The sequence below is a fragment of the Halichoerus grypus genome, chromosome 5, assembly GCF_964656455.1.
Source record: "Halichoerus grypus chromosome 5, mHalGry1.hap1.1, whole genome shotgun sequence".
NCBI classification, from domain to species: Eukaryota; Metazoa; Chordata; class Mammalia; order Carnivora; family Phocidae; genus Halichoerus; species Halichoerus grypus.
Genome location: NC_135716.1, coordinates 145,902,734 through 145,928,837, shown reverse-complemented (window position 1 = coordinate 145,928,837; position 26,104 = coordinate 145,902,734). Strand labels below are relative to the sequence as shown.

General features: G+C 39.4%; 1 protein-coding gene across 1 annotated transcript in view; it reads left to right on the top strand.

The window, feature by feature from the left end:
• SCP2 (sterol carrier protein 2) overlaps positions 1 to 24,108 on the top strand; it is a 112,044-nt gene extending 87,936 nt beyond the window's left edge. The window contains exons 13-16 of the mRNA XM_078073140.1: positions 465 to 567; positions 9,194 to 9,323; positions 19,893 to 19,972; positions 23,081 to 24,108. Of these exons, the coding sequence (XP_077929266.1) occupies positions 465 to 567; positions 9,194 to 9,323; positions 19,893 to 19,972; positions 23,081 to 23,176 (409 nt within the window). The 3' untranslated portion in view covers positions 23,177 to 24,108. The remainder of the gene's footprint in view (positions 1 to 464; positions 568 to 9,193; positions 9,324 to 19,892; positions 19,973 to 23,080) is intronic.
• Positions 24,109 to 26,104: the final 1,996 nt, after the last annotated feature.

Here is a 26,104-nt window from a genome sequence, read left to right as displayed (position 1 = left end):
CAGGGCGGGGGTGGGTGTGAGGAGCAGAGGGAGGGGGACAAGCAGATGATGCTCTGAATGTGGAGCCTGATGTGGGGGCTGGATCTCACAACCCATGAGATCATCACCTGAACTGAAACTAAGAGTCGGATGCTCAACTGCCTGAGCCACCCAGGTGCCCCTGTATCCTTTATTTTTTTGCTTGTTCATTGTCTCTCTCCCCAACTAGCATATAAGCTTCGTGAGGATAAGTTTCTTTGGTTTACTGTATTTTTAAGGACAATGCCTAGCACCTAGTGAGCATTTAATACTTGTTGAAGAAAATGGGAAGAAAAGCTTGTTTTATGGACTTAATTGTGATTTTCTTTGGGTAAGAGCCATAACATCTCTGTTCTTAAGAGTTTTTTTGAAAACTACTACTGTTAAATGTTGAAAAACCTAGTATCTGTATGATTCCATGGATTGAAATTGATTGTTTTCCCCAGTTCTTTTAGAACTCATCAAATTGAGGCTCTTCCAACCAGCGCTGCAGTTAATGGATTTAAGGCAGATGTTGTCTTTAAGGAGATTGAGAAGAAGCTTGAAGAGGTAAGTGAGATTTATATAAAATACTGCCAAGAGGACCTTGAGGCTAGAGGAAGCAGATATAGATTTCTGGTGTTGCCATGAAATGATACAAGTTAAAAATTTATATAATATTGTCAAGTATTGAATGTATTTTAGATTGCTGAGTGTCTATTATAGTTTCTTTGTAATTCTGATAAGACTGCATTTCATAGATGTACAAATCTCCACACTTGAGTTCTATAAAGAACTGTGGTAAAATGCTGTGACAATCTGAACTGTAGAGGAAAGGCTAATCCTTGTCACTTTCCTCAGTCCTCTCTTTGTCAGGAGATAATAATTTTGGACAAAGTTCATATGTAAAGGGATTCTCCCTTATTTTGGTATAAATTTCCTTCTGAATTAAAAAGACCTTACTTAGAACCATTAAAAAAGAATAATGTTTAAAGTGAATCTTTAGGGGCGCCTGGGTGGCTCAGTTCGTTAAGCAACTGCCTTCGGCTCAGGTCATGATCCCGGAATCCTGGGATCAAGTCCCACATCGGGCTCCTGGCTCAGCAGGGAGCCTGCTTCTCCCTCTGACCCTCTCCCCTCTCATGCTGTTTCTCACTCTCTTTCTCTCTCTGTCAAATAAAAAAAATTCTTTTAAATCTTAAAAAAAAATTAAAAAAATAAAGTGAGTCTTTAAAGGTACCTAATAGGGGCACCTGGGTGACTCTGTTGGTTAAGCATCTGCCTTCGGCTCAGGTCATGATCCCAGGGTCCTGGGATCGAGTCCCACATCGGGCTCCCTGCTCAGCAGGGAGTTTGCTTCTCCCTCTCCCTTTGCCTACCGCTCCCCCTGCTTGTGCTCGTTCTCTTTCTCTCTCTCTGACAAATAAATAAAATCTTAAAAAAAACATTCACACTGAACATATGAAAAAGAAAAATTAAAAAACTCCTGAAATTCCATTACTTAGCGTTCACTAAAATGTTAACAGTGGTAGACATTGTTTCAGACCTCTCTCTGTGTATGTGAGTATGCAGTTCTACGTAACTAGGATCATACGGTACATGTTTGGTTTTTAAATTGTATTCTGTATACAAATTTATTTTTATGTACAGTAATCAGTTCTTGATAGATAATAATCATACTAAGGCCATCTAACAGTAACTCTTTTAAAAAAGAGAGCTTTTTTTTTTTTTGAGAGTTCTTCTCTTTAAGCAAAATTACATATTTACATCATTGTTTCAAACCTAAAAGCATCTCGGGATATCATTACTGATTTTAATTTTCAGACTAATAAGGCACGGTTACAGCCACAGTCACACAATTCCAATTACACATCTATTAAGCTGCCCAAAGGGGCTGAAATAAAAGGATTCAGAACAGTTAAGCTGTGTATTTCATTTGTTCTACAGTGTGAAAGGCATACATTGTGCATATCTCCTAACTCCTTCATTGTAGCACGAAGAACTTAACATCTAAGGTGATTGATTGCACTGTGAGTGGAAAACAGTCAGTGCGACTCATGTGTCTTGACAAAGGACGCTGTATTTCTAGGATTTTCATGATCAGGACCTTCCTGCGGTAGAGAGGGCCAGGTTTGCCAGTTCTGGGCAGGCAGGCACTGGTCCAGGAGCGGCAGACCTGTCCTGCTACCATCTTGTGGGGATACATCTGCATGGGGGGTTATACTTGTTTTATAACCTGCTTTTTCTCTTGACAGTGTTCCATTCACATAAGTATAAATCCTTACCATCAGTTTTAATGACCACCTAGTACACTTTGAATTTATTTAATGTATCATAATCTATTTAACTAGCCTCCTATGATGAACATTGCTTGTATTTAAATTTTGCAAGTAAAGTAGTGGTATAATAAATTTCCTTTTTTACTCATCTTTAAGTACTTAATGCCATGATCATCTTAGCATAAATAAAGGGGGAAATTGTTGAGTTGTTAGACATGTGTATTTTGTATTTTGGTATATATTGCCAAGCTATCCACCAAAAAGAGGGTACTAGTTTACAAACTTAATAACAATTCATGGGAGTGACTGTTTTTTCCTCATACCTTCTCTGGTGCTATGTGTTGCCTGGATTTTTAAAAATCTTTGCCAATCTGTGGGGCACCTGGGTGGCTCAGTTAGTTAAGCATCTGCCTTCGGCTCTGGTCATGATCCCAGGGTCCCGGGATCCAGCCCCACATTGGGCTCCCTGCTCAGCAGAGAGCCTGCTTCTCCCTCTCCCTCTGCTGCTCCCTTGCTTATGCTCTCTCTCTTTCTATCAAATAAATAAATAAAAATCTATTAAAAAAAAAAAAAAATCTTTGCCAATCTAGTAGGAAAAGATATCTCATTGTTGGTTTTTTGTTTGTTTTTAAAATAATCTCTATCCCCAACATGGGGCTCAAACACCTGACCCTGAGATCAAGAGTCACATGCTCTCCTGACTGAGCTAGCCAGGTGCCCCTCTTGTTATTGTTTAATTACCTTCATTATATATGTCCACTGAACTGAAATTGGACTCTATCAGGGCTCAGCTTGAATTTTTTTTCTTGCCACCAGTATTTGTCTGCAGAGCAACCCATAGGATAATTGCTTCTGCCAAGTTCTCCTGTTTCTTTTTCCAATTTATTCTGTCTAAAAAAATCAAATAAAAATAATTAGTACCTGGTAAACTATATGTCAATCATTGAATACTTCATTATTGGGATTAACAAAGCAGTACTGTTTTTATTTCACAGTCTTCTTTTAGCTTTGCAATTGTATTCCTCCTGCTCCCATTTTAATTCTTTTCTTCTCCCTCCATAACCTCACTTGCGTGGACCTTGTCCCCTTGTTTTCTTCCCACGATTGTAAGTTTCCTAAATGTTTGTGAGGACTAGAAAGTGAAAGTCCTGGAATCTTTTGTCAATTCATGCATTTTCTGCATTAGCAAAGGAAATCTGGCCAGAGATTTTATTTCCACTTTTGTCTGTTAGCAATACCCCATTGCCCTTCTTTGAATTCTGTCTTAACTTTTTGTTCCAATTAAGTTTGAGACCGAACCTACTCCTTGACCTTTTGCCTACTCAGAAAGAAATACTTTTTTTTCATCAAGGAGGCACTTAGAACTTTCTTAGTACTAATGATCTTTAGTTTCTCAACAAATGTGTATTTTCTTTCCTCTTTTAACTCTCTCCTTGTCCATTTCCTTACCCTGTCTCACTTCTTCAATGAAAAATGTTATTTTATAAGAGGATCAGTTCTTAAAAGTAATGGCAAGTGTAAAATTAATCTACATCTGTTTTAAGGAGGTGGGAGGAATTTCTCTCCAAGTATGCTAAGTAGAATTTCTAAATGTTTGCTGGTATTCTTCTGCTCTGACTTGTTGGTGTCTATTCCTGAGCTTATGCATGCAGATGGCATGGATGCACCTAGAAATAGTCATTCATGGGCTGCTGGCCCCAAAGGAAGCCTGGCTCTTGGGTGGCCCACCACACCAGCATTATCAGCCCACTCTTTTATTTATTTTTTTGCTTTGTTTTTAAAAGATTTTATTATTTATTTATTTGACAGAGAGAGACACAGCGAGAGAGGGAACACAAGCAGGGGGAGTGGGAGAGGCAGAAGCAGGCTCTCCACTGAGCAGGGAGCTCAATCCTAGGTCCCTGGGATCATGACCTGAGCCAAAGGCAGACGCTTAACGACTGAGCCACCCAGGCGCCCTAACCCACTCTTTTAGATTGTCTTCACAGAAACTTGAGGGATAAAAGATCTCAAGCAATATGGAGAAGACTTGAACTTAAGATTCATTTATGGAGACACACTGCTTTCATAGGCTTAAGTTGGAAATATTGATGTAACCTACTTTGCAGTATGGTATGGTCAAACAACAAGAGCATTGAATTTAAAGTTAAACCAAACTGGAACTGAGTTCTGGTTGTACTACTTACTAACCACACGTCCCTGCCCTTCAGGGAACAGAGTTTAGTGGAATGATAGACATGGAGAGATTTTCCCAGGAAAGAAAAATACTGCTTTAACAAGAAACATGGATGCATGTGCAAAGGGCTATCAAAGTGTCCAGTACAGGTAGAAAAGCCTTCCCAGAAGAATTGGCAAGTGAACAGGGACTTGATGAGGTTGGAGTGGGAATGTGAATGGGAGGTGAGTGAGCTGGGACAGGGCATAAGCATGGCCATGGAGGCACATATGTTTATGGAATTCAAGATGATCAGTATTGTTGGAACATAAAGCCTGAGGAGGATGAAAAAAGTGGCTGGATAGGAACAGATAAATATCCCTCAGATTATGAAGAATTTGAATGATATGTAAAGACAGACTTTCTCCATAGGCTCTGGGGAGCCACATTTAAGAAATTCACACCTGGAAGTGTTAGATGGCTTATGTTAGTGTTAGATGGGTTATGTTAGATAGGTTACTGGGCAACAGGATAGAAAATAGTCTGAAGGGTTCTTAACCTTTATGAGCCTCAGTTGTTTTTTCTGCTCAATGAGCTAATAATAATACCTGTCCAACTACTTATAAGGTTTTATGGAGATTAAAGAAATAATGTATATAAAAGGATTTGAAAACTTTATAGCCCTAAAAAGATTATTGTTGTCATTAATAATTAATTTCTCCTAAAGCTAACTTAGAATAATTTGAGTGAGATATTTTAAGGGAAGCCAAAATAAGAGAATTTCTCTATAAAAATCTGACAAGAAATGTTGGTTTCTTGGTTTAACTAGGAAATATTGATAGTTAATTCCAGGACACCCACATGTAAGAAATGCTCCTGAGATTGTTGAGATAAGTAGGCCTAGACTAAATATTTTTAGAATAGCTTCTTTGGAGTCTAAGACACATGATTATTTCTGAATAGGTTCAGGTGTGTTATCTAGTATAAGAAAAAGATTGACACACCCATTAACATTAGAAAGACAAAAAAGCCTGGGGTGCCTGGCTGGTTCAGTCAGAAGAGCATGTGACTCTTGATCTCAGGGTCATGAGTTTGAGCCCCACATTGGGTGTAGAGGTTACTAAAAAAAAATTAAATAAACTTAAAAAAATAAAAAGACAAAAGTCTGTGGGGTGTGGAAAAATTGGAACCTTCATTCATTGCTGGTAGGATTGTAACATAGTGTGGCTACTTCAGAGAACAGTTTGGTAGTTTGTCATAAAGTTAAACATCACCTTATGACCCAGCAATTTCACTTCTAAATATATACTTAAGAAAAATTAGAGCCTGTGTTCATATAAAAAACTTGTACACAAGTGTCCGTGGAGTATTATTCATAATAGCTAAAAAGGGCAGGCAACCAGCAGCTGATGAATGACTAAATGAAATGTGCCGCATCCATACAATGGAATGTTATTTTGTCATAAAAAAGGAATGAATTACTGATACATACTTCAGCATGGATTGGATGAACCTGAAAAACATTTTGCTAAGTGAAAGTCACAAAAGACCTTGTATTGTGTGATTCCATTTATATGATATGTCCAGAATAAGCAAATCCACAGAGATCGAAAGCAGATTGGTGGTTACCAGAGGCTACTAGCAGGAGAGGAGAAGGGGGATGACTACCAGTGGCTTTGGGTTTCTTTTTGGGGTGATAAGAACATTCTAAAATTAGATAGTAGTGTTGGTTGTACCACTTTGAATATACTAAAATACCACGGAATTGTATACTTTAAAACAAACAAAACACAACAAAAAGAAAGAACTTAGGCCAGCCTCTCTGCTTACACAGAAACAGAGGTTAGTATCTGATATCAGTCTATGCAAGTTCCTCAGGGATAATAATTATTTGAGTATTTCAGGTACTTATACCACAGTGCCTAAACATATCAAACACTTAAATCTTTATTTTAAAAGAATGAGTATTAGACAAATCATAAGAAACTCTAGGAAACAAACTGAGGGTTGCTGGAAGGGAGGTGGGTGGGGGATGAGGTAACTGGGTGATGGGCATTAAGGAGGGCATGTGATGTAATGAGCACTGGGTGTTATATGCAGCGGATGAATAACTGAACTCTACATCTGAAATTAATGATATGTTAACTAATTAAAGTAATTGTTAACTAATTGAATTTAAATAAAATAAGTTAAAAAAATAAAAGAACGAATATTATGATACCAAAAGGAAGAATCTTGTGTCTAAATTATTGCAGGAATGTAAGGCTGAAATAAAGAAGGTGGGAAATAAAAACTATTAGAAATTATAAGAGGTAGCCAGTTCCAAAATAAACATTCAAAGATTAATATGTTTTTATATATTTGCAATAACCCATGAAATGCAATAAATATATTAAGAGCAGTATAAAATATAATACACCTAAGAATGAACTTGGTAAGAAATGTACAAGAGCCTATGTGGGAAAAAATTGACAAAATACTGCCAGCGGACATCAAAGAAAACTTGAAGATATACCATATTCATGGATGGGAGGATTTAATATTGTAAAGATATTCTCCCCCAAACTGATCTAACAGATTTTATGTAACCCCATGTAAATCCAACAGCATTTTGGTGGGGAGAAGAACTAACTAAATTATTATAATGTACATGTAGAGGGGGAAAATGTCCAAAACAAGTCCAACAATATTTGGAAGAGAGGAATTACAATGGGGATTTATTGTACCAAAGTATAAAGTACATTATAAAACTCTAATATTGGCACAGGAATAGCACACAGATCATAGAGTAAAATAACAACAAAAACAACAAAATGCTAACATTTATTGAGCAGTTACTCTGCTTTGTGGGTCTTTAAATACCATACAACTCTATGACAGTAGCTACTGGCATCTCCATTTCACAGATAAGAAGAAAACTGAAATTCAGAGAGGTTTAGTAACTTGTTCTGGGTTATGAAGTACATGGCAGGAATTCAAACCAATGATGATTTCAGATTTAGTGTTATTAGCGATGTTTAATTCTAGGAATTTAAGCTTCAATAAACAAGGCTATGTAAAAATATTTAGTAAGAATGTTATTCACAGCATTGTTAACAAGTGCCAGAAATAAGAATTAATCTAAATATCAAGCAAGAGTATTGGTTAGATGAAGTATAGTACATTTACACAAATAAAGACTATATGTGGTCATTTAAAATTATGTTGAAGAATATTTAGTGACACAGAAATGAGGATAATGATATGAAACAGAAAAGTGGATTACAAAACAATATATATAAAATGTGATCCCATTTATGAAAACATATGGAGAGAAAAAAGATGAAGGGGATTTACATCAAAATATTATCTTCTCTGAGTAGTAAAACTATGAATGATTTATATTTTCTTTTTGCTTATCAACATTTTCAATTTTGGGGGGTGCCTGGGTGGTTCAAATGGTTAAGCGTCTGCCTTTGGCTCGGGTCGTGGTCCCAGGGTCCTGGGATCGAGCCCCGCATCGGGCTCCCTGCTCGGCAGGGAGCCTGCTTCCCCCTCTCCCTCTGCTGTTCCCCCTGCTTGTGCTCTCTCGCTCTCTCTCTCAAATAAATAAATAAAATCTTTTAAAAAAATTTTTTTTCAGTTTTTTTCCACAGAAAATGTGTTTCTTTTTTTTTTTTTTTTTAAAGATTTATTTATTTATTTCAGAGAAAGGGCACAAGGGGAGGGGCAGAGGCAGAGGGAGCGGGAGAGGGAGAGAGAGAATCTTAAGCAGGTGCCACGCCCAGCGCGGAGCCCGACGTGGGGCTCCATCTCCTGAGATCATGACCTGAGCCGAAATCAAGATTCGGATGCTTAACCGACTGAGCCACCCAGGCACCCCAAAAATGTGTTTCTTTAAAGAAAAGTAATTGCAGTAGAATTACCATGTTTTTTTTTTTTTTTTTTTAAGAAAGGTATGTGAGCTTGTTGTCACCCTTTCATTTTTCACCCTGCCAGTGGCCTTAGCTTAGTCCCCTGTGCTGTCATAGTGATCGTAGTGATCATTTACCCTTCTAACTCCTAGTTCTATATTCTCAGTGCCTAGAACAATGTCTGGTGCCAGTCATTGTGATCAACAAGTATTTCCGTAAGGAACGATGAAAGAAGTAGGAATGAAGGGAAGAGGGAAGGAGGAAGGAAACCAACCTACAGAGATAGGGATCTGAGGTTATTTTTTCAGTTTCATTCCTTCAAGATTCGAAAGCAGTTGGTGGTTGGTATATTACTTGTATAATTCTTTATACTAATCCAGAAAATACGTTGTCGTCTCCCTTCACCCCCCGCCCCCTCCAGAATAAAAGACTTGTTCTCAGAACCCGTATCTTTAAGTTCTGATTGTGGGAAACCAGAAACACATGTAAAGAAATTTACCTGCAAAAAAAGAGGGAATGGGGGGTTCCTACATTTAGATAGGCCAGAGTGAATCTTTCAGAAATTATTGAGATAAAGGAAAGCTACTTCAGTAGAACGTACTGCTGTGCAACCCCTGTTCTCCCTTTTCTTCCACCAGTTGTATCCGGAAAGCCATTTTTAACAAAAGATTTGGCAGATGAGGGAGTTGTTGCCTGTTGCCTTTCAGATTTTTCTGGGTAAAAGATCCTGAGGGAGCTTGGGGACTACGGCTGGCCCAGCTGCTCACATCATGTATCTATTTAAACATTCAATTTAGAGAAAAAGCCAGAGAAACAAATGTAATACAACTCCCAGCGTTTTATTGTTTTGTTTTGTTTTTCCTTTCCAGGAAGGGGAACAGTTTGTGAAGAAAATCGGTGGTATTTTTGCCTTCAAGGTGAAGGACGGCCCTGAGGGTAAAGAAGCCACCTGGGTGGTGGATGTGAAGAACGGCAAAGGATCAGTGCTTCCTAACTCAGGTCAGTGCAGTGATGACTTCGTTTACAGGAACACTGACAAATACACAAGGGGAAATGTGGATCTGCTTTGGTGTTTTCCAAAAGGTCTGGCTTCAGAGGTATAGGACCCTGTTAAAAGAACTAGTGAATCCTTGGGAATAGGAATAGGTCACAGCTGCCTCCTCCCAAAGATTGGGAGGCTCCATCACAGAGTTGCCAATTTTAGGTTTTAGAATTAGACAAACTTCGGTTGGGGTCCCTGGCCTTGCCATTCAGATTCTGGCTTTGAACAAATTATTGAACTTCTCTGAGCCTCAGTTTTCTGATCTGTAGATGGGAATAATAAATGGTACCTATTTCATAGGGTTGATGCAAGGATTAAGAGAATTATCTCTCTTAAGTATCCTGTAAAGCACGCTCCAGCATATGGTTATACTGCCTTGAAAGTCCTATCTATACTCACTGTCTCCACTTCCTCTCATCCCAGTCTTTCTTGAACCCACTCCAGTCAGCTTTTATCCGCATCACTGTTCCAAAACTATTCTTGTCAAGGTCACCAGTGACCACCATGTTGCTAAATTCAGTGGTTCATTCTCAGCCTTCATGATATTATACTTCTAGACTTTCCTCTAACCCACTGGATGTTCTTCCTGGCCTCTATTCCTGTTTCCTCATCTCCAAATTTCTTAATGTTGGCATGCTCCAAGCCTCGGTTCTATCTCCATTCACTCCCTAGGGATCCCCTCTAGTCTCATGCTTTTAAAGCCATCCCTACACTGATGACTCCCATATATCTTCAGCATGGACCCAGCCAGTGAACTACAAGGTGTATATCCAACTGCTTAATTGACAAGTTTACTTGGATACTTGATAGTTATCCCGAAGCTAACATGTATAAACTCCTGATTTGCTCCTACTCCCCTTTAATGATGTATTTGTCCCATCATCTTCCCCATCTCCAGAAGTTGGTTCTCTGTCCTACCAGATCCTTGGTCCAAAATCCTTGAGGTCCTCATTGGCTCCTTTTTTTCTCACACTACATAGTCTAATCTATCAGCAAATTCTGTTTTCTACTACTACCTTGGTCTAAGCCTCCATCGTTTTTTTGCCTGGTCTCCCTGTTTCTAACCTTGCCCCCTGCAGGTTCTTCTCCACGCACGAGCTGGAGTGATCATTTTATTTATTTATTTATTTGGGAGTGATCGTTTTGAAACTTAAGTCAGATTGTGACTCTTCTCTGCTCAAAGCCATCCAAACGCTTTTAGCTCACTCAGTAAAAGCCAGAGTTCTTATACTGGCATTACATGATCTGGCCCCACTTTTCTCTGTTTTACTACACTTGCCCTTACTTTGCTTTAGTCACACTGTCCTCCTTGCCATTGCTGAAACATAGGGTGTTCCCAATTTAGGGGCTTTCTACTATATTCCCTCTGCCTGGAATTGTCTTCCCTTAATATCCTCATGGCTTTTTCCCTCATTTCCTTTGAATCTTTGCCCAGATGTCACCTTCTCAGTGAGCCGTTCCTTAACCATAATGCTTTTATTTTATTTATTTATTAAAAAATATTTTATTTATTTATTCGACAGAGAGCACACAAGCAGGGGGAGCAGCAGAGGGAGAGGGAGAAGCAGGCTTCCCGCTGAGCAGGGAGCCCAATGTGGGACTCGATCCCAGAACCCTGGGATCATGACCTGAGCTGAAGGCAGACGCTTAACTGATTGAGCCACCCAGGCGCCCCAGCCTTAATGCTTTTAAATCACAGCCCTGTTAACCATTCCCTATTGTCCTTTGCTGCCTTATTTTTCTTTATAGCACTTATTGCCATCTGATATACTCTATAATATTTTACTTATTTCCTTATTGTCTGTCTCCCTCACTTGAATTGTAAACTGCATGAAGACAGAGCTTTTTGCCTGTTAGGTTCACTGCTGCATCCCCATTGCCTACAATAGTACCTGATACATGGTAGGCCTTCAGTAAAAGAAATAATTTAAAAATGAACAGCAAAATAAATGAGTGATGCTTAGTAAGTATTCAGCAGGTTACATTTTGTATGTTGTATTTTATGTTTCGTTTCTCTTGTTGGAGAGAGCCTGGTGCAATTAAAAAATATGATGTGTGGGGACCACCTTTTTGGAAAGCTTAAAATACCATGCTATGAACTTTGAAAGTGATTTGATATATAATCAATCCAGTTAAAGCTTTGTAGGTAGAAAAGTGAAAGTCAGGACTGTGTTTTAAGAGGATGAAGCTGGTGCATTAGATCTGATGAATTGGAAAGGGAGAAATCAGGCACAGAGAGAGCAGTTGGGAGGATGGCTGTTGCCACTGTCTAAGTGAGCAAAAAGGATAGCCTGAGTGTTGGCAGTGAGAAAAAGAAGATGTTGTGACATCGTAGTTACCAGTGTATTTGGGGTGAAGTTGATGGGACCTGGAAGCTATGTAGGAGAAGGAAGTCTATCAAAGATGGGAGAGTTTTGTTACCGATACATTATTGAGGGAGGTCCTGGAGAAGTGGATGATGTCAGGAGCACGGCGGGAAGGAGGGACGATACTTCTTTCTCTGAGAGGGTAGATAAACATTCAGGGGCATTTTGAGGTACAGGGGCATTTTGAGGTAGAAAGGAGGTTGGCAGAGCTTTTGGAATAGAGTTTAGAGCTTGGAGACAGGAGAAAATGTTAAGAGTGGCGTTGTTGAACAAGGAATCAACTAGAGATTCATGAAGGAAGAGGCAGTAGTAAGGGCATCTTGTGTGGGCAGCATGGTAATGTGGTGGAAAGTTCCTGAATTACGTATAGTCACTTTTTTCCCCTCAAAATCAGTAGGCAGAAAAATAACTATGAATTTGCATTTTTATGAGCTGCCACTCTGATGTGGTGTAGGAAAAAAAAACTGAATGCTTCATCTAGATTTAAGCTTTTAAAAATAAGAACTTTTGGAAAATAGTTATTTAGAATTATATTCTGATATGCGTAGGCAGATGATAAGGTGATAGTAAAAAAAAATTTCTCCTGTTTTTTGTTATTATTGTTTGTCATGAAAGATAATATGCTTATGGAAAGCTATTAAATAATTTCAAAAAACCTTACTCCCTGTGTATGTATTCTGGCCGTGAGCTCTCCCCATACTAGGTGCCCCATCCTAGACCTGAAGGGAATTTACCCTGAAGCAAGGTGATTTCTGCTGAAACTGACACTTGTTGGCAGCTAGGAGTGGCGTTGAAATGTGGACTTACCCAGTAAAAGCCACCATTGGAAATTGCCAGATCCTTTTACATCAGCCAACAATTGCCCACTTGTTAGAGATCAGCTATGTTAAAGCATTAATAACCTGTCCTAGTCTGAACTAGCATCTTAAAGAGAATTGCTAGTTCTTTTGGCATATACACAGTGTTGAGAGGTTTACTTACTGTTGACGAAGTAAGATTTCCTAAAAAGTATTTCATTTGCTTATATTGTAAGAGTTTGGTAATGATTATACAGATGGTTATATTAAGGACTTTCAGATTTTCTGCATTTTCCATAATCTTTTCCTCCTGCCTAGGTGTCTTTGTCTATGAATTCTGCCCCTCCCTCCTCTCCTTTAAAACAACTCATACAGCATATCTCTAGGAAGCCAGCTGATTAATCTAACATGACACGTTATCTTTCATTCCTTTTATTCTGCCTTCTTAGCATCAACTTGAGTTCTCAACCCTGCCCCTTTGTGGGCAACATGATAGAGAAGGCCTCAGCGGCTCGTATCCCCAAGGTACAATAGAAAGAGCATAGCCTTTGGAGAAACCCAAACTGGGCTCAGACCACAGCCCTGTCACTTACTAGGTGTATACCTTCCCTGAGTCCAATTGTCTCATCTAGAAAATGGTGAGAATAATTTCTATCCATGGAGCTGTTGTGGGGATTAAATGAGATATGTAAAGCACTTCAGCATAGTAAGAGCGCAGTAAATCATTGCTTCCTCCCCAGTACACATATTAAACATTAATTTTGCTTGAACATGAGAGACTTGTCTGAGACTCTGCAAAAGGGCTTGGGGAACTGAGAAAGCATCTAGATTCATCAGATACTGATGAACTGGTAAAGGCCCAATTAAAACTGAGTTGTCGGGGCACCTGTGGCTCAGTTGGTTAAGCATCCCACTCTTGATTTCAGCTCAGGGCTTGATCTCAGGGTTGTGAGTTCAAGCCCCACTTTGGGCATGGAGCCTACTTAACACAACAACAAACTGAGCTGTTCAATGTTTGTATCCTTCCTATAACGATCGGAAGCCGTAGAGCTTGGGAATAATGGGCTTTAGCAGCAAGAATCTGCTTTCAGATCTAGCTCAACCTCTTTAGCTGTGTGATTGTGAGCAAGTTGTTTGATCTCTAATCCTCATAGGGTTGTTATAAAGATCAGATGAGTCCATGGGATGTGAAGTGCTTAGCATGAGAGCAGTACATGCTGATAATTACAGCAGCAGCAGACTTCACTTCCTAAACTCACTTTTTTTTTTTTTAAGGTTGGGGGAAAGCAGAGGGAGAGAGAGAGAGAGAGAGAATCCTAAGCAGGCTCTGTGCTGGGCATGGACGTGAGGCTTGAGGACATGAGGCTTGATCTTACAATCCTGAAATCATGACCTGAGCCGAAATCAAGAGTTGAACACTTAACTGACTGAGCCACCCAGGCGCACCTAAACTCACTTTTCATATTAGGATCAAGTCCAACTATAAATCAAGTCCAGAGATCTCAATTTAGTGGTTTTTTTCTCCCTGCTCTTTGATAATATAAATCTACATGGGAACTGAATTTTTTAGACTATAAATCCCTTCATTTTCAAAGCTTCACACATTTTTTTTTTCCCCCAGTAATAAGGAAATTTTGTTAGAAGCAAAGATGGAATAGCCATTGAATCTCAGTCTTTTTAGGGTCTATCCCTGAGTTCTAAGACATACAATAAAAACTTTTAGCTTTCAATCTTGTTTTAACTATTTAATAATATGGGCATGCTGTGCTTTAATAACTTACTGCTATCTTAGTCCCTTTGGGCTGCTGTAACAAAATACCACAGACTGAATAGTTTATAAACAACAGAAAGTTATTTCTCACAGTTCTGGAATCTGGAAGTCCGAGATCAAGGTGCCAGCTGGGTCACTTTTGGTGAGGGCCCTCTTGCTGGTGTACATATAGCCAGTGCCTTCTTGCTGTGGACTCACATGGTGGAAGGGGCTAGGAGTCTTTTTGGAGACTCTTTTATAAGGCACTAATCCCATTCATTAGGGTCCACGGTCCTGACCTCCCCATCTACTAATACCATCACATAGGGCGTTTTGCAGGGGACACAAACATTCAGACCATAGCAACCCCTAATTTCTTACTAAGGCACGGGTTATCTGATTAACTGTTAGGCCATGACTTGATAATCTTTTGAACTCTACATAATCTGCTTATTCAGCAAGTATTTATTGATTGCCCTTTATGTGTCAGGCACTCTTCAAGGACCTGGGCATGTAGTAGTAAACAAAACTGACAAGGGCCCTGTCCCTGTGAAGTGTTTATTCTAGTGGACAAATACAGAAAACACATATACAGATAAGTAAGGTAGTTTCACATAAGTGCAATAAAGAAAAATAAAACAGAATAGTAAGCTAGAAAGCTACTTGGTTTCAGGGAGAGGCCAAGTTTAATTTGAGGAGGAGCCAACTATTAGAGGACTATGGTTATATTAATTGTCTAAGACACTGATTGCTGACAGATTTTTTTCTTGGTGAATTTTTCCTTTTGCACTTGAAACTTATTTGTCCAAGGTAGACATGGCTGGTTTAGCAGTGAGATATTAGAGTCTTTGTTGTACAGTCTTTTTATTTGTTATACTTTGATATTAAAATTAATATTTTTAGGGACACCTGGGTGGCTCAGTCTGTTAAGTGTCCGACTCTTGATTTCGGCTCAGGTCATGGTCTTAGGGTCGTGAGAGTGAGCCCCGAGATGGGCTCCTTGCTGGGCGTGGAGCCTGCTTAAGATGCTCACTGTCCCTCTCCCTCTGCTCCTCCCCTTGCCCCACGTGCTTGCACTCTCTCTCTCTAAAAATAAATTAATTAATTAAATAAATAAACTTTAAAAAATTAATACTTCAAAAATTTTGTAGCGTAAGTAATATTTACTTAAGTGTAAAGAACATTAGAAAAGATAAACAAAATGGAAAAATTACTCTCCTATAATCCCGCCATCTATGTTAGGGGTTGACAATCTGTTTTTTTGTTTTGTGTAAAATTTGTATTGAAGTCTAGCTTATAATAAAAGGCATAAATTTGAAGTGTACAGCTTGATAAATGTTTACAGATGAATATATCTCCCAGATCAAGCTGCAAAATGTTGCCAGCATGCTAGAAGCCTCTCTCATGCCCCCTGCTATCACCATTCTCTCTCACAAGAAACCGCTCTTCCAAATTCTGTCACCATAGATTGATTTCATTTATTTTGGAAATTCATTTACATGGACTCATACAATATTTACTCTTTTAGGTTTGGGGGTTTTTTTGCTCAGCATCATAAGATTCTTTAATATTGTTGTATGTAGCAGTAGTTTGTTTTTGCTATGTGAATGCCCCAGAATTTACTAATTCCATGGTTGATATATCTTTTCAGTGTTTCCATTTTGGGGCCTGTGAATAAAGCTGTTATGAACATTCTCATATTGGTCTTATAGTGGATGTGTGTGCTCATTTCTGTTTAGCATATAACCAGCAGAAATATTAGGTCATAAGGTACAGTATAGCCAAACAGTTTTTGACGTGGATATACTATTTTACATTATCTTGCACATTACATGAGAGTTTCATTTGCTCCACATTTTTGATAGTACTTGGTACTGTTAGTTTTTTTTTTTTAAGTTGGGTTCAATGAGGTATAATTTAATAAAATAAAGTCTACCCTTTTTAGATATATAATTCTGTGAATTTAGGCAAATGCATATATTTGTGTAACCATCACCAAAAATCAAGAGATAAAATTTTTCCATCACCCTAAAAGGTGTTCTCATGTCCTTTTGTAGTCAATCCCCTTTTCCTATCCTCATGCCCTGCAACCACTACTCTGATTTCTGTCCCTTTAGCTTTACCTTTTCCAGAATGTCATATAAATGGAATCATACAGTATGTAGTTTTTGTTTTGTTTTAAGTTTTTATTTATAAGTAATCTCTACACCCAGTGTGGGACTTGAACTTAAAACCCGAGATCAAGGGTTGCACGCTCTACTGACAGAGCCAGCCAGGTGCCCAATATAGTTTTTTGAGCCTGCTTCTTTCACCGAGATTCATTCATGTCGTTGCATGTAACATCAGTAGTTTGTTCCTTTTTAAATTTTTTTCCAAAGGTCAAATAATTACTGTTTTATTTTTAATTTTTTTATTGTTATGTTAATCCTCATACATTACATCATTAGTTTTAGATATAGTGTTCCATGATTCATTGTTTGTGCATAACACCCAGTGCTTAATTACTGTTTTATATTGGCACAGTACATTTCATATTTCAACCAAAAGACAAAAATTCAGTTAAACACAGAAAATAATGGCATCTCCCAGATGCCTTATTTCTAAATCAAAGAAATACACAAATTCTGTTCCCTTCCCTCCTCCAATGCAAGCCCATAAGCCTTGCCTAAAGTCTTGAGTTTTCCATGCCATACAGCATCTAGCATCTTGGACTTTGTGAAGCACTTGAATGTAGCAGTTAAAATGCTTGAGAGAGGGACGCCTGGGTGGCTCAGTCGGTTGGGCGTCTGCCTTCTGCTCAGGTCATTATCCCAGGGTCCTGGGATCGAGTCCTGCATAGGGCTCCTTGCTCAGTGGGGAGCCTGCTTCTCCCTTTGTCTGCCCTTTCTCCTGCTTGCGCACTCTCTCTCTCTCTGACAAATAAATAAAATCTTAAAAAAAACAAAACACTTGAGAGGTCTAGCAAATGGCATTGAAAGGGACCTCAAAATGCAGATATATCTTTTCAAACATGTTACAGACTGAGCTGCCTCTTTGAACACTATCACTGTGCTTAAATTCAAGAAGCAGGCTTTAAAAATGAAAAAGGCATACAAGTTTTATTTCAGTACAGATCTTCAGCTGGTCATCGGAAAAGATTCCAACAATAAAAAAATATCCTTGGTGTCACCTGCCCCTCCCTCCCACCCAAAGCTGAAATGAAGGAAAAAACAGAACAAAGCAAAAACAGAAGAATTATATGTAACTTTGGAATCCTTTAGGAATCCACTACTTCCGATTAAAAATTTTTTAATACATTAGAGAATCGTTAAAATAAAAAAAACACAAAAGTCATCTTGCTTTGACTGCTCTTCATGTATAGAATGAGCTGCTTTGTAGAGTGCGTTTGAACTGAGTCCTTGTGGAAGGTGGAGGCGTTGCGAGGCTGGGGCGGGGGGTGTTTCTTTTTTGTGGCTAAGTAGTTTATCCATTCACCAGTTGATGCACATTTGGTTTTTTCCCAGCTTTTGGCCATTCTAATAAAACCACTATGAATATTCACATACAGTTTTTTGTGTGGACATATGTTTTCATTTCTTTTGGGTAAACACCTAAAAATGGGATTGCTAAGTCATATGGCATATGTATGTTTAGCCTTCTAAGAAACTTCTAGACTGATTTTTAAAGTGGCTGTACCATTTTACTGTCCCTCCAGCATTGTATTGACCTTTCAGTTGCTCCGCATCCTAATCAGCACTGGGTATTGTCTTTTTTTCCCTTTTTGGCCATTCATTCTAGTAGGTATATAGTAGTATCTCATCCATGCCTTTAATTTGCATTTCCCTGGTGAATAATGAAGTTGAACACAGTTTCATATGCTTTTCTGGCCATTTGTAGATCTTTTGTACAGTGTCTCTTATTTCCCTGTTTGTTTTGGATTATCTAACCTTTTCTAATTGAGTGATAGGAATTTTTTTATATATTCTGGATACAAGTTTGTTGTCAGACATATGAATTGCTAATATCCTCTCCTTCTCTTTCTATTACCTGTTTTTTGTTGATTTTTTTTATTATTATTAACATATAATGTATTGTTTCAGGGGTACAGGTCTGTGATTCATCTCTTACACAATACACAGCGCTCACCACAACACACACCCTCCCCCGTGTCCATCACCCAGCCACCCCATCCCCCTCGTCTACTACCCGCTTTGAAAATTCTCTTGGCACACAGCCACGCTCACTTGTTTATGTATTATCAGTGGCGGCTTTTGCACTACAGAGGCAGAGTTGCCTAGTTGTGATAGAGACCTAGTAGCTTTGGGCAGAGGCCAAAATACTTGGTGTCTGATCTTTTACAGGAAAAGTTTGATGACTCCTGATATAGATAACTGTACTCTTTTTTTTTATTTCTATATATCAAATTACCACAAACTTAGTGGCTTAAAACAACACACACCTACTACCTCACAGTTTCCATGGGTAAGTTGGCTGAAGACAGCTTAGCTGGGTTCTCTGCGTAGGGTTTTACAGCCTGCAGTAAAGGCATTGGCTAGGGCTGGGTTCTCATCTGGAGGCTTGACTGTGGAAGGGTGTGTGTCTAGGTTTACTTAGGTTGCTGGCAGAATTCATTTCCTTGCAGCTATGGAGAATGATAACTTTGTTTTTTTTTACTGGCCATAGGCCAGAGTCTGCCCTCAGCTCCTAAAGACCAGCACCCCACCACATGGCCCTTTGCATATGCACTTCACAGCATAGCTACTAGCTTATTCCAGGCCAGCAGGAGAGAGAGTGAGTCTGTTAGCAAGACAGAGTCTTATATAACACAACGGAACCACAAGCATGACATCTCCTTTGCCACATTCTTTTGGCTAGAAGCAAGTCACAGGTCCTGCCCCCACTCAAGAGCACATCCAAAGGCATGAACACAGGAGGCAGGCATCACAGGGGTCACCTTAGAGTCTGGGGGCCACAGTAACTACTATTAATATAGTGGTATCTACGTTTATAAATGTTTTTTCCTATACATATGTAATTGAATATCTGTTTTTAAGCAAAAATGGGACCATGCTCACAGTTTGTTTTGTAACTGGCTTATGTAACAGTATCATGCATGATACAGTAGAACATGAATATTTATTCAGGTCAATAAATATAGATCCACATCATCTAATGATTGCATTGTGTCCCATTATATGAATATGATAATTTCTTTTAAAGATTTATTTAGAGAGAGAGAGAGCACAAGCGGGAGGGGCAGAGGCAGAGGGAGAGAGACTCTCAAGCAGACTCCACACTGAGTGTGGAGCCCAACGCAGGGCTTAATTTCACGACCGTGAGATCACAACATCACAACCTGAGCCGAAACCAAGAGTCGGACACTTAACTGACAGTTCCAGCCAGGTGCCCCAATAATTAATTTAATCGATTCCCTCTTGTTAAATATTAAGGTTGCTTATAATTTATGCCACATTTTACCAGGCTGCCATAGAAGAGTACATAAGTACCCTTTTCCCCCACACTGCTCCAGTACTGGAGGTGATTTGTTAAAGTCAGTGGCTTTTGACTAAAGTGTATACACGAAACTGAGTACTCCCTTTTTCTCCTTTCTTTTCCTACCTATCTCTGTTTTAGATAAGAAGGCCGACTGCACAATCACAATGGCTGACTCGGACTTACTGGCGTTAATGACTGGTAAAATGAATCCTCAGTCGGTAAGTATGATGGAGCGTATTTCCTCCTAGTAGGTGAGTCTTTTAGTCCATTCCGTTTCATCTCCTGCCTCAGCCTCATACCATAAAGTGCAAAGTGGTCAAACCCACAAAACTCAGTGTTCCCTAAAATGTTCGCTTAACAAATGACCAACATTTGTGGCGCAGGCTATGTGCGAGGCACTGTCCTGTGTGCTGGAAATATCCAGATGAATAAGCAAGAGTTCTGCACAGGGCATTCACAATTTGGTATGGGACAAATCTGTAAAAGAGTAAGTGTATCCGAATATCCAGGGTGCCATGCCTTGGTTGTGGACGGCGGTGGGGGGCGCCATGTCTTCCTGGCCATCACAGAAAGTCACACAGAGGAAGCGACACTTAAGCTGAGTCATAAGAATGACCAGAAGTTAGCAGTGCACAGATGGAGAGCAGGAGCCATCTAGGGGGAGGGAGCCATGTGAACAAAGGCATGACCTTTTATATTTCCTGTCTTTGCCCATGCTCTTTTTGTCTGAACTGCCTTCTCTGACAAACTCCTTTCCTTTCAAAATTAGCTCAGATGTTACCCCCAAAGACCTCCTTACAAGTTGCCGGGGAACTGTAGCCAGTCCCTCTTCTGGGCCATCTCCTGGAAACAAGCTTAGCACTTGTCACATTATATTAGTCATGATGCGCCTATTTCCTTTCCATTAGATTGTGAGGGTCTCAAAGGAACAAACCACATCTTATTTGCCCTCATGTCTCCAGAACTTAGCACGGTGCCTGACATTTTTAGGTTTTCACTAAACAATTGCTGGATTAAATTGTATTTGTCTGAAGTGTACTGATGTCTTGCATGGGTTTTCCTGGTCCCCAAATCATCGAGGGTCTTCTTCTACTCATTAGAACAGACTTGATACACTGAGCTTTCATTAGCCAGAGAAAAAACAAAAAGAAACTTAGATGCGGCTTTGCATTGTGAACTTATTTTTCCGTTGCCTTAGCCTGATCTGTTTTAGGTCTCATTCCTACAGCCCCCTGGTAATCCAGAAGACTAAAACAACTAAATCTGATGCACACTAGTATTCCTTTCTAAAATGCTTTCTCTAAGCAGCTAAGCCTATTTCAGTTGATGCTCCGACAAGTGAGAGACTTGCATCTGTGATGTTTCAGCTTAATACACACCATTGGCATGGACATCTCCACCCACAGAGCCTGCTCCAAGAATCTGGACAAAACAGAGGCCACCAGTACAGGAGCTGGCTGTCTTCCTCCTTCCCACCCACTGCTCCTCGTTCTGCTGTGCAGTTCATGCACTTCCTTGGCGGGGTGATCAGACTTCACACATCAGCTGCCCTCGTTCTCAGTTTATCTGTTTACCACCCATTTGGGGGAGCAAAGGATCAGCTTATTTCTCTTGAACACCTGTTAGCACCCAAAGGAATTAAAGATAAAAATGGCAGATATTTCTGTTAATATGCTAATGGTCTTCCCTTTTGCTTAGAGGATTTGACTGAAAACCATTAAATGCATTGGAAATTATAGTTTCAGTGTTTGGCTACAGTTGAAACAAAGCGGTGTGCTCTCCCCTGTAAGCACACACGAAGAACACCTAGGGGCCAGGTTAAACTGATCCTTATGTTTGCATTCCCTAAAGGGTGAAGACTCATGTTTTCCCTATAATAATTAGTAAACAAAAAGTCATTTTCTCTTTTAATTTTTAAAAAAAGGAAAGTTGGTGAGTTTCTCTTTTAGGTACTGCTGGTCCATATTTTTAAAGGACATATGTTAAATATATTGTGTTCTGAGACACCTGACCTTTAAGTCATCAGACAGAAGGCTGTGTGCCATATAGAAAGGAAATATTTAGTTTGTCCAGACAGAAGAGGGGGAAAAGAAAAAAAGGAATTAGTCACCCTTACCAGAAGGTGTAGAAAAAGCGGAGTTCTGTGCATTCCCATGGATAAGGCAGAAGAGCTCCTAACTTCTTAATATACTTGCTTAAAAACCTAAGACTACCAGAAACTTTTTTCATCTAGCTCTTCCTTATTTTAACAATTGAGTCAAAGACTGAGATCATAGCAGGGAAATCATGCTATGTTCCCAAATTTGCTATTATTTCTCTAAAGTTTTCCCGGGATTTTGTTACATGATAAATTCAGCAAATATCAAGTGATCTAATCCCAGGCAGTTGTTAAATGGAACAAATTGTGGCTCTGCACTTCGGGTTGGTTTGATTCTTCTTCTTGAGCCAAAGATTGACACCAGCACCTCAGTCTCAGCAGGCTGTCTGTCCTCCCTCTCTAGGGATAAATCCTTTATCATGCAGACCAAAAAAGGAAACAAAATTGGTGACATTTCATCCACATTGTATTGAATCCCAGGAGTTATGCATGTGCTTTTTTTTTTCCTAGCAGACTACTGAAAATTTCAGTTCATACTCTTTTTTTTTTTTTAGATTTTATTTGTAAGTAATCTCTATACCCAGTGTGGGGCTGGAATTTAGAGATCAAGAGTCACATGCTCCACCGACTGAGCCTGGTGCCCCTCAGTTCATATTCTTGATCCACATGTAGTATTTTTAAACAAAATCGATCTAGTACAAACCCACTTTACCTACTATTTGGAAAATGTACCATTGGTGATGAAGGCAGATAAAGGTAGACTCAATTTCTTTTTTTTTTTTTTTTTAAGATTTTTTATTTATTTATTTGACAGAGAGAGACACAGCGAGAGAGGGAACACAAGCAGGGGGAGTGGGAGAGGGAGAAGCAGGCTTCCCGTGGAGCAGGGAGCCCGATGCGGGGCTCGATCCCAGGACCCTGGGACCATGACCCGAGCGGAAGGCAGACGCCTAATGACTCAGCCACCCAGGCGCCCCTAGACTCAATTTCTAAGAGAAGACATTTGGGAAAGATGTGTCGTGTGACTGCTCTTTGTAAAGTGAGCTTTTTACAAAGCCTTCCCTTTGAGCAATCTAGTTCTAAATCTATTCCAGAAAGCCAACTTTCATATTTTGAAGAAAGTTTAAGAAACCTGGATAAATAAATGATCTCAGGGCTGGATCATCTAGAAATATCAGCAATCACAAAACAAAAAACACCAAGTAATAAATTTTCTTTCTTCTTCCAGGCCTTCTTTCAAGGCAAATTGAAAATCACTGGCAACATGGGTCTGGCTATGAAGTTACAAAATCTTCAGCTTCAGCCGGGCAAAGCTAAGCTGTGAAGAACTCCCTTTGCCTACCTTTGAAAATCAAGATGAGATATATAGATATATATCCATATATTTCATTGTCCGAACTTAGATGGAAACTACACATTGGGAGATAGTGTGAGATTTGTTTTTAAATGGGTGTGACCGATCCTGTTTTTCCTAAGCTCTGGGTGGACAGGGTCCAGTGGTGTACTACTGCATGCTGAATTGCATACAAAACTGTGCATTACAAAGTTCATATGGTAATTATGGTTTGGGGTAAATTGAGTTTCAGAATAAAATTAGGAACAGCAAAATCTACAAACTATGTAAACAAAAGCTCTCATTTTGCTTATAAAGTATATTTAAAGATCATTCTGCTGAAGATTCAACTTAAGTTTTCCTCTGGAGAACTAGGGGAGAAGCTGAATACCAGGAACTGGCCAGTGGTAATTACTGTTGTGACTTAATGTCCTTACTCTATTTTCCATTAATAGTTTTTAAAATTCTGTACTGAGATGTTTTTAAAAAAGACTTAAATTTTGCTTTTCATGCCATCACAATGGTATTTTTTTTTCCCAAATCAAAATAAACCTGATCAGAGCTTGGGGGGAAAAAATCTACAGCTGAATGCGGGCCTATTTTTAAAATAAAAATATTTTTAAAATGACTTTCCTTCTTGAAAAAAATCAGTGTATTGGTCTTAAAACGCTATTGTTAAAAATAATTGAACAAATAAAGTTTGCTTTGAGATGCACAGTTTTCAAAGTATCTATCTGTAAAGCTGTCAGTCCTTTGTTCTCATTTTCCTTTTCCATATAAGTTTAGTTTAATTATCCACATTTGATTTATCTTCTTCCTGTTTTTTCTAATGCTAATGTTATTTCTTATAACTCAGTAAGATACGGGATAAAATAATGCTTTTGGAAGAATGTTTAATAGAAAATTAAAATAGTTCTTCCTGATCTCCTTTGTGTGTATTGTGTATGTTCTCTTTGTTCAGGGTCTTCTCACTGATGGAGAGTAAGAGCAACGTTGGGGGATTTACAGTCTGTGTTATCTAGGTGTTATGTACCAGTTACTCTGATATAATCACTAGCTCTTGGTTGGGGAGGCAGTGTGTTGTAGTGGAAAGAACACTCGACTAGGAGCCAGGAGTCTTGCTTCTTTGAGGCACGTAACTGCCTGCTGGGCCTGTTCACCAAACGGTTAAAAGAGGGGATTAAGTAGATGGTCTCTAAGGTCCCTTCAGCTCTGAGAATCCTGTGAGTCTACTCAGCCCGGCAGCACTGTTCCGGGAGTTACACAGACCCCACCTTTCTGCTGTTAACATGTGACTTCACCAAAAGGTGGTCAGAGGTAAAAAGCCAGGTTCGTTTGTTAGATATTTGGAGCCTGTGCTAATCAGATCAGGACTGTGGGTCAGCTCCCCTTTGACCATTCAACTTTGCATGTTCTGTGACTGGCAGAAAAGCACCTGGTGAGGGGGAAAGACAGTATAGTAAACCAATATAAATTGATCTCAAGTTGTTGTTCTTCTTCTTTTTTTAAGATTTTATTTATTCATTTGAGAGAGAGATAGAGCGCAAGCAGAGGGACAGAGAGAGAGGAAGAAGCAGACTCCCCACTGAGCAGGGAGCCCGATGCAGGGCTCGATCCTGGGACCCAGAGACCATGACCTGAGCCGAAGGCAGACGCTTAACTGACTGAGCCACCCAGGTGCCCCAGTCTCAAGTTCTATAAAATGAACTCAGAACAGAATTCAGACCTACTTCTCAATTGTAGTAGATTCTTACCCTGAAAAGAAAAAGATTTCAAGAAAAAAGTTCCAAAACAATGTCTGATTTATCTGTAATTTGGTTTTGCTTTATCATTCTGCTATACTTGTCCCAGATAATAAGAGATACGTGAAATAGGCTTTAGGATGAACCTAAAGAAAAAAAAAAAGATAAACACAAACTGATTCTTGGGGTAGAAATGTATTTGTATATATGCAATTTATACATATGCTAGAAACTTAATGATGAAATATAGTTAGTAGCAGTTTAATCTCTAGGGAAGGAAACATCATGGTTTGGAGGAAAGGTTAACAGGTCTGGGCTAAAACTGCTGCTTTTACAGGTTTTGCTGCTTGAGCAGGTTGAGTCTCAGTTGCCTGATCTATAAAGTGAGGATACTAATACTGGCTTCCTAGGATTATTGAGAATCTAGAGAGAGACCATATAAGTAAAGCACCTATTAGTGTTAGGTACATCATAGTCACTCAGTAAATGTGAGTTCCCTTACTGTTCCCACAACTGCTACCTCTTGCCTCTGGGATAGGTGATTGTGTTGTTTTCTTAGGTCCCACTTTTGGAATCTTTTTTCACTTGTTCACTCATTTAACAAGTATTTATTGAGTGCCTACCAAATACAGGGTAATATATTGAAGGTGCAGCGCTAGGCCCTGCAGGTAGTGATGAGCTCTTCCCTCATGGTGCTTACAACCTAGAGGGAGAGACAGTTGACCAACGAGGTGGGTAATTATTACAGACTGAAGGAAATCCACGAAGGAAATGGTCAGGGTGCTGTGGTGCAGAATCACAGTGCAGAATCACAGGCCTTCTTCGAGAAAGTGGTCAAGGGAGACTTCTCTGAGGGGGTAATATTTAAGCTGAGGTGTAAAGGTTGAGGAGCGAACCTTGCAAAGAATAATGCATGAAAGGGGGGGAAGAGGGCCAATGTGAATGGGATGTAGTGAGCTGGAAGGACAGGTCCAAGATGAGGTTGCATAGGCAGGCACGTAGGAACTAACTGTATCGGAATTTGTTCATTATGGTAAGGCACTTGGGATCTGTTGAAGATGTAGCCTTACATCCATTTATGTCTCACTCATGCTGCATATCCGCTTTGCCATTATATCCTAAGTCTAGGACCCAGGCTAACGGAGCAGCTATTACCTGGAGCATTGCGATCGTCAAG